Raw genomic sequence first — 8,458 nt, 5'->3', positions numbered from 1 at the left:
GAATTAATCATCAATTTGTTCAAATTTCTTCTGTGCAAAAAAGTCTCATTATCGTTATCTGTTGATATGATCAGATTATATTCAATGAAATCATTGTATCTCCAAACCCATGATCGTGGTTATCTTATATTAAAAGCTCTAAACACCTATGGAGTAAAAGAAAAGTCTATGTCATATTTCAAGCCATTGAAGAGATGCAGTTTGGTTCATAAATGTTTTTATTTGGCTTTGAGAGGAATATCACTGCAGGAGATAGCAGCACGTACAGTCACAGTTGAATAGCATTTTGGAAAGTGTCAGCACTCCTCAGCCTCCTCAGAAACAAGTGAGATGCAGGTGATAACATGTTTTTATTTTATCTTTCAGTCATGGTTAAGGCAAGTTTTTCTAAATTGAACACACAACAAGCAAAAATCTATCGCATCCAGAAGATTTTCAAGCTTCAAGAGTCAGGCCATGCATTTATGCCTGTTGGTTGATTCATTTGTCAAAAAAGAAAAGCCGGGCAGAACAGGGCTTAGAGAGGAAAGAAGTTAGGGTGAAAATAGCCCTTATATGCGACTCTGTATCATATAACCATGACCCCAGGAGCATCTGGCCCACCTGCCACTTGCAGTGTGGGCTGAGGACTGTCAGTGTCACCTTCAGCTGCCTGACACCGACAGCCAGACTCACAATCCCTTTGCTTCCTATTTTCAGCTAAAATACCAACATATGTGTGAGGAGAAATAAAACAAGTTGGTTTGCTCTGAACATGTAGGGGAACGTAAATAAGCTATTGGGCCTAATTATCGGTATTAAACTATCAATATAGGTGATGTGGTTGATAAATTAATTGACAAATGAATCAATCAAAAGGGGGATAAATCATATTCACAAAAATATATATATATATATATTTATTCAGCAGCAATTTAAACTCTATACTTTTCATTCTCATAGATGCAATTCCTCTTGGAGAAGCTGCAGCTCTCCTCCTCCGACACACTTACTGTATATACAGTCTTGTTTTTATGGTTGCCATTATTGCAGGGCTGTGATGCTACAGTAAATTAAAGACAATGCGATGAAGAAAGGGCTTGAATGGTTCACTGGTACATTTCATCTTGTCGTGGTGGGATGAGGGGTGGAATTAAGTGGGGATTGATGGACTGGAAGGAAAGAGGGGAGTGAGAAGCAATCACATGCTGTGTAGCATGTGGGGGTTGAGCTGCAGTTTAAATAGAAGCGTTTTCATTCCCTCAGACGGCAACATTCAGGAATGAGCTGGTAGAGACTTGATCTGTGATCAAATCTTCACCTACAGTTGCTCCCCAACTTTTATATGTAAAAATCAAATAGCACCGTAAAAGTTGGACCGGCTGTTTCACATGCTCCGAGTTTCTGTGCGTTTATCTTTAATGTCCGTGTGCTGTGACAACATTGTTACTCTTTAGGTATTGATTGCTCTTACTGTGAATATTCGTCATTAATGGCACATTTACTGTTGCTCATGTGAGGAAAAAATAAAATCATTCCGCGTTTCAAACTGATGAAACTTTGTGGCATGATGATCGCCTCCTGCTGTGACCTAAAGTGGTTGTGACCTCTGCAGAGTGTGAGGATGGTTTCAACTCTTCTCTCGCTGTCACACATCTGTTTCCTGAACAGCTGAACTAATCACTTCTGAGCTACAGAGAAAACAGGCAACAACACAGAAGGTTTGTGTGTGTGTGTGTGTGTGTGTGTGTGTGTGTGTGTTTGTGTGTGTGTGTGTGTGTGTAAGCGATGATGTGAACAGTAACCAGATCCATATAACTGATTGGTGGGATGTGGGATGTCTCATTGGCCATGATGAAGATGGTGAAACAAGCAGTTTAACTCTTGCTGTTTTTGCCGGTGGGGCTCTTCTTCTCCTTCTCCTTCTCCTTCTCATCCTTCCCCTTTGGCTTCTCCTCCTCCTCTTCTTCCTCCTCCTCTTCCCCTTCCTCACCTTCCTCCTGGTCATCGCCCTCCTCTCCCTCTTCTGCCTCATCCTCACCCTCCTCCTCTCCATCTTCTCCCTCCTCTTCCTCCTCCTCCTTGTCTTCCGCCTCCTCTTCCTCCTCCTCAGGCTTGGCACCGAACCTCCTGTAGGCTCCCAGGTTGTAGGTTCTGGCGGACATGTAGGAGAAGCCGGGGTAGCCCGACTGGACCATGGCACCGCTGACGGAGCTGAGGCGGCACTCTTCACCTTCCAGCAATTTCCTGTATGGTCAGAGAGAGAGAAGGGGGGATGACGACCTCTAGTCTGGTTTTGTTACTATTATTATCTGAGAGTGTATCTCTCCTGAGGGATCTAATGTCACTGGAGTATCAGTGGCAGCACCTCTGTGGTCTGATTGTGTTTATTTCCCCTGAACATCATCACTGTTGCTGAGTTAGACTGTGGTTAGGTTTCACAATGCATCAGTCCATTTCATATGTCATGTTACAATGGACAAAAAGTCCATTGTTCATCTTATATTGGCATTTTGCATTTCTTTTACAATTTACAGTGTGTATATTTAGTAATTATGTGTTTATAGAGAGGGTTGTGTAATATAAGTCACTGGCCAGATGGAGACATTACTTTCATATACCATTGGTCTGTATTCTGCCGAGTGTTATTTTCTTTTCTTGAAATAAACGTTGGGCTGAAAGTGCAGCTCTTCATAAAGTAGTCAATTTTTCAAGACATGCATGAATAAAATATAAATAGATTTTTTTACCTGCAATTTATTTTTCAAAAGTGAAAGAAAGGTTGATTACTTTTGCCTTTTTTGTAAGTGTTCACTGAACTTAAAAAAATATAATAGGGTGAAAAACAATACAAAAAATGCAATAATAATAAATCTTGTTTCATTGCTCTTTTCTAGACACCCATAAGGACACCTCCCAGTTTATCATAAATAAACACATCAATAAATAAATCATATAAGGGTACATAATAAGCAAATGATTATGTGTTGCAAAACCTAAAAACAAGCACTGCTGTATTGAGTTCACTGTATTGTGACCCACCTGTAGGCAGCGATCTCAATGTCCAGCGCCATCTTGACGTTCAGCAGGTCCTGGTACTCGCGCAGGTGACGGGACATTTCTCCTTTGGTGCTGCGCAGACCGGACTCCAGCTGCTGAATGGTGTCCTACACACAGACACACACACAGAGAGAGAGACCGAGAATCACACAGTGAAATACCACTGTCTTGTCATATAGTCTGAAAATGGCAAACATTTTAGAAAATATTTTAATTATTGTGCTGAATTGAGTTAAGCATGAAAGTGATTTATAAAACATAGTCCTATAATTATTTTCTCAGGCTGTGTCATTACTCATTCTTCATTGTGCTGAATATGTCCTGGTCTGTCTGTTTAAAATGTAAAACATAAAATTACACCTTGTTATTATCTTACCTGCATCTCTCCAATTTCATTGTTATGGCGATCATCCATCTCCGCAATCTGCCTCTCCAGGGCCTCGTTGTGGCCCCTGAGGGACTCGATCTCCAGGGTGCGGGCCTGCACCTGCCTGCGGTACTCGCTCAGCTCCTCCTTGGAGTGCTTGATGGCATCCTGGTTGCGGGCGGCTGCCTCGGTCACGGTAGTAAACTTGGAGTGGTACCACTCTTCTGCCTGGACCTGGTTCCTGGCCGACAGGTTCTCATACTGAGACCGGATGTCCTTCAGGGCGGCAGCCAGGTCTGGCTTACTCATGTCCATCTCCACTGACACCTGGGCGTATGGGAGAAGGACAGAGGACAGTTTTTAAGTTTATATAAGATGTCATCATATCAGTAGAAAATCTTTTTGTTGTGGTTTTTTTCACTTGTATTTAGTTTGAATCATTTATCATGTCATTACCCCAGATAAAAAAAAGCTTAATATCATCATTCAACAATCCAGCTTCTCAACAGGGGTTAAGTGAAGATTATGTCCAAAATGGCTGATGTGAAAATTTGACCAGAGTGTCATGTGAATTATTATTTCAGGGTGAAAAGGTCATTTTAGTCATTTTGAGTGTTCATAAACGCAAACCTGAAGGCACATCCTTCTCTGTTCTTGTTGCACTGGAATCAACAATATGTGTAAATATGTTTATCTTTTCAACATTATTTAAAGCTACTGTAATACATTGGTTTACATACATTAACTAACCACTATTGCAGCAATAGTACAGATAATGGAATCTGTGGAATTCCTTTTTTGTGTCCAGAACTGATTAAACTCATAATTTAACTTGAATATTTTTCTGAAGTGCTGCACTACATCTGATGACAGACAGTACACATATACGTATACACGAGGTGAGCGGAGTATTGATGAGCTGAGTTGTAGTCCAGCGAGGTGGACTGCCGCAGCACTGATTCATCGAATGCTGAGTCAGGCCTCTCTCTGCTGAATAGAGCTGTGCGGTAATGGCTTACATTGCAACTCTATTCTCTGCAGGGGGGAGGAGGGGAAACTCTGGAGAAATCTACCCAGTAACCACTCATATATGCATGACCTCCCTAAATATATTATAAAACTGCACATTGAGTGAATTATACACAGAGTTGCAGCATCCACCAGCTTCAGAGTCATTGTTTTTGTTTGCTCCATCTGCAAATCAACTCCAGGAACCTTAATATTTGAACACAACTAAAAAAAACGTTACGGCTTTGTTAATGAATTGTGGCAAACCTCTTTTGGGTAAACTTCTACCATTTGCACTTTTGTGCTACCGTTTACCTTAAAGTTCACAATAAAAAATGTATTGTGAACCCCCCCAGACGACCACACCCTTTGATAATGCGCTATGTATCTGCATCCCCCCTCCCACTCTGCTCTGCACCCACCTGCTCACCATCTTTAAAAGCTCCTCCTGCGTTTATAATGACTTTGCTGCAGTAGACATAGCTGTGGCAGAGGATGCCACAGCATCCCCCCCCACACACCCACACACAGGATTACCACATATTCAGCGCAGAAAAAAGGGTCTGAGAAAAACTCAATGTTAAAGTTTGCATGGGGGGGGGGGGGGAGCGTGACGGCGCGCAGGACGCTGCAGGCACGCGCGAGAGGAGGAGGGAGGGACAGCGCGTGGTGCTGAAACGGAACTGCAGTGTCATCACTTATAATCGATGCGCATTGAAGGACGCAGCGTAGGCTGCAGAGCAACACTGTCATTATTACATTACTGTCGTCTATGCACCTGTATTATTAGTATCACCAGTGTCTGAGGTCTCTTCAAAGCAATCAGTCATTTGATCATTCACTTTGCAGTCTGTTGAAGTCATGGGAAAGGAATAACGTCCAGTCACTACAGTCAGTCCAGCCGCAGTCACTGTACCAACATGTGATGTGCTGGTTTATTTTGCGTATCATGTCTGGATATATGAAGGAGGATTGAATAACATGAAAGTACATTCGTGTAAGTGTGAAAACTACAGGTTGATGATAAATCTGACAAGTGGACCATCATCAACCACATGTCAGACTGCGGAGCTCCAGGCCATTTGGACCCGGGGTGGTTGGGGGGTGTACCTGTGTGGCCTGCAGAGAGGTCTGCAGCTCCTGCAGCTCCTCCTCGTGAACTTTCCTGAGGAAGGCGATCTCGTCCAGCAGCGACTCAACTTTCTTCTCCAGCTCCAGACGCACCAGGGTGGCGTCGTCCACGTCCTTCCTGTAGCCCTTCAGGACGCCCTCCGCCTCCTCGCGCAGCCGGCTCTCCTCCTCCAGCTTCTCCCGCACGCGCTCCAGCGTGTCGTTCATCTGCACGCAGTCCAGGTGCATCTGGCTCTTCTCGTGCGTCAGCTCCTCGACCCGCGCCCGCAGCTCGCGGATCTCCTGCTCGTACAGCTCGTGCAGGCGCGACGGCTCATTGTGGCGCTGTCGCAGCAGCGTCACCTCCGCCTCCAGAACCTTGTTCTGCTGCTCCAGGTTGTGCACCTTCTCGATGAAGGACACGAAGCGGTCGTTGAGGCCCTGCAGTTGCTCCTTCTCGTTGGTGCGGATGATCTTCAGCTCGTTGGTGACCGCGGTGGACTGGGTAAGGTCCATCCCGGAGTCCGGCATGGAGGAAAAGACGCGGCCGGGCCCCGCCGTCCTGCGGTAGGTGGCGGAGGACATCGCGGAGGGGGATCCATAGGTCCGGTGGCTGCTGCGGGACCCAGTGGAGTGCAGACGGGACGGGCTGCTGCTGCTGCTGCCCCCGAGACCCACGCGACCGGAGCGGGGGGCATCTCCGAAGATCTTCCGATAGGAGCTGCTGCTGTAGATATCGCTGGAGTAACTCATGTTTCCTTTCTCGGTGGTGTCCTATACAGGAGAGAGTGTGTGATAAGTTCAGGAGTGCGTGAGGGTGAGTGTGTGAGAGAAAGTGAGATGCGACTGATGTCTGAGCAGGACAGGTGCTTTTATAGCAAAGGAGCCGGCGCATCATCTGACGCAGAGACAACAGAAGATGAGGGGAAACCTGCAATCTTTAGCAGAAAGCCTCCACCCTCTGGGGAGACACGGACTCACTCATGCAGCCCCTCTGCTCAGCCTGAAGACTCACGCGTCAACACACCAACTCTATAACATGATTTTCTTTATTGAATCCTCCATGCCCCATTAAACTTTTCCATAAGGAACGAAGTCATGGACCTCCGTTAATGATCAATAGCACGCGAATAATATCAAATCATAATCAGGAATCTCATTCTCCCAATATGATCCCACTGGACTGTCTCATGTTACGGCCAGTCCAGTGTGTCGCTGCAGCTTTTCTTTGCTGTCCAAGCAGAAAGGCGGATGGGATCGATGAGTGGAGCTGTGCGCTATAGAGAGGGTTTCGGTGCTGCAGTCCGCATCCAGCCGCCCTCACCCTCATCCCCTGACCTCCGCAGTATCAGAATACGGGATGAGACTCGTTCAAGTTGCGTGATTCCTCCTCTCACTTCACCGCGGTCTCACCACACATCAGTGATGCAGCAGCATAGTCTAAACTGTGAGGTGGGCGAAGTGTGACCTCCTGTGGGTCATCATCATAATGGATAACACACATATGAGATGAATAATATGCAGCTAGGAAGTATCACAGTAACTTAAAACTTGTGTGTTTATGCTTTTAACTCTGTAAATTAGTTTGATCACAAACACCGTTACTCATTTATACTTATCTGACTCATCTAAAGCTTTACCTAGGTTTGGCTGTAGAAGTATGGAGCTCATATGGTTCAGAGAAAAACAAGGAGCCATGTCTGCGTGGCCCGCGCGAGGAGCAGTGCTGCGCAGAGCTGTCGCTGGCCTTGGTGCTGATCCAGGCTGGAGCGGCACCACGCCCCATGTGAAGGAGACAGCCCCACCCACATGACTGCAGCCCCCCCCCCCCCACCCCCCGCTTACTACCACCACCACCACACCCAACAACACATCACAAGCCGCCTCTTGTTCACCTACCGTCAGGAAAATAAATGCGCATTAAAGCCCATGCCAAGTCGTCTCTAATCACCTTGTACCAGTTTCGCCCATCAACAACTTTTGTTGTCGCCCTCAGTCAAAACATATGGTCTTTACAAGAAGGCATCTGCTCAGCAATAACAAAGACTCAGTCACTGGATCTTCTCGTTTTTGGGCATTTAATTTTAGAACATTCGTTATTTTTATATTTCCTAAGTGTATTTGTGATTGTTTTTGTGTGCAGGTCAGCTTGTTTCTGGATTTGATTTACTCTGTAAGATGAGTCACTCTCTAGATTTTTCTTCTATTCAACAAATTGCAATGTGTTGTTTCTATTTTTGTATATTATCAAATGTGTATTTCATAATTTTATAATAAAAGCATATTTCATAAAAATATCAGTAAACTGGAGTCCTATAATTTCTCTATTACATTGTTGTAAGGCAAAATATAAAAGACATGTAGATATTAATGTAATGCTATTAAAGTTTTACTATTACAAGATAGATAGAAGATAGATAGATAGATAGATAGATAGATAGATAGATAGATAGATAGATAGATAGATAGATAGATAGATAGATAGATAGATAGATAGATAGATAGATAGATAGATAGATACTATACTGTACTAGAATTTCATTCTCAGTGATACTTTACATGTGCTGCAGACCTGATCTGATGCTGAGCACATGTAAACGATAACCTCAGCCTCCCTCTTATTACAAAACATTCATGGTCGTATGACATTAACATCTATGTGAATATAACAAGGCACTGTTACGGTTTGTGGAGGGAGGAGATGGACCCGAAATGCAGAGGTTGTTAAACAAAAGGTATTTAATATATAAAGGGCTTTAAACAAGACAAAAACAAAACATTAACACTAACAGGTAAGTTCTGGCGACAAAGCGCACGGAGAACAAGGAACAAGGAAGCAGGAGAAGCTGGTCGAGACAGCAGGAACAGACAAACACTTCACTCGACCCAATTTGGCTCAACTTCACACTCCCTTATCTGCATTAGACTCTGACT

The 8,458-nt window shown here is 44.4% G+C and overlaps 1 protein-coding gene across 1 annotated transcript; it reads right to left on the bottom strand.

Moving 5' to 3' along the window:
* Window positions 1-206: 206 nt before the first annotated feature.
* neff1 (neuronal intermediate filament family member 1) lies at window positions 207-6,417 on the bottom strand. The gene is made up of 4 exons (XM_062385007.1): window positions 5,525-6,417; window positions 3,416-3,733; window positions 3,022-3,146; window positions 207-2,226 (listed from the first exon to the last, which is right to left on the bottom strand). The coding sequence occupies exons 1-4, from the start codon at window positions 6,275-6,277 to the stop codon at window positions 1,857-1,859; spliced, it is 1,566 nt and encodes a 521-aa protein (XP_062240991.1). The 5' UTR covers window positions 6,278-6,417; the 3' UTR covers window positions 207-1,856.
* Between the last annotated feature and the right edge of the window lie 2,041 nt (window positions 6,418-8,458).

This window comes from Platichthys flesus, chromosome 3 (assembly GCF_949316205.1).
Source record: "Platichthys flesus chromosome 3, fPlaFle2.1, whole genome shotgun sequence".
Classification (NCBI taxonomy): Eukaryota; Metazoa; Chordata; class Actinopteri; order Pleuronectiformes; family Pleuronectidae; genus Platichthys; species Platichthys flesus.
This window is presented reverse-complemented; position numbering and strand designations above follow the sequence as displayed.

Excerpts from the sequence above, each read along its gene's own strand:
- neff1 (XM_062385007.1), bottom strand. The coding sequence starts at position 6,277 with ATGAGTTACTCCAGCGATATCTACAGCAGCAGCTCCTATCGGAAGATC. Across the intron at positions 3,734-5,524 it reads CCTCTCTGCAGGCCACACAG|GTGTCAGTGGAGATGGACAT; the intron begins GTACACCCCCCA and ends CCATACGCCCAG. Across the intron at positions 3,147-3,415 it reads ATGAAATTGGAGAGATGCAG|GACACCATTCAGCAGCTGGA; the intron begins GTAAGATAATAA and ends GTCTGTGTGTAG.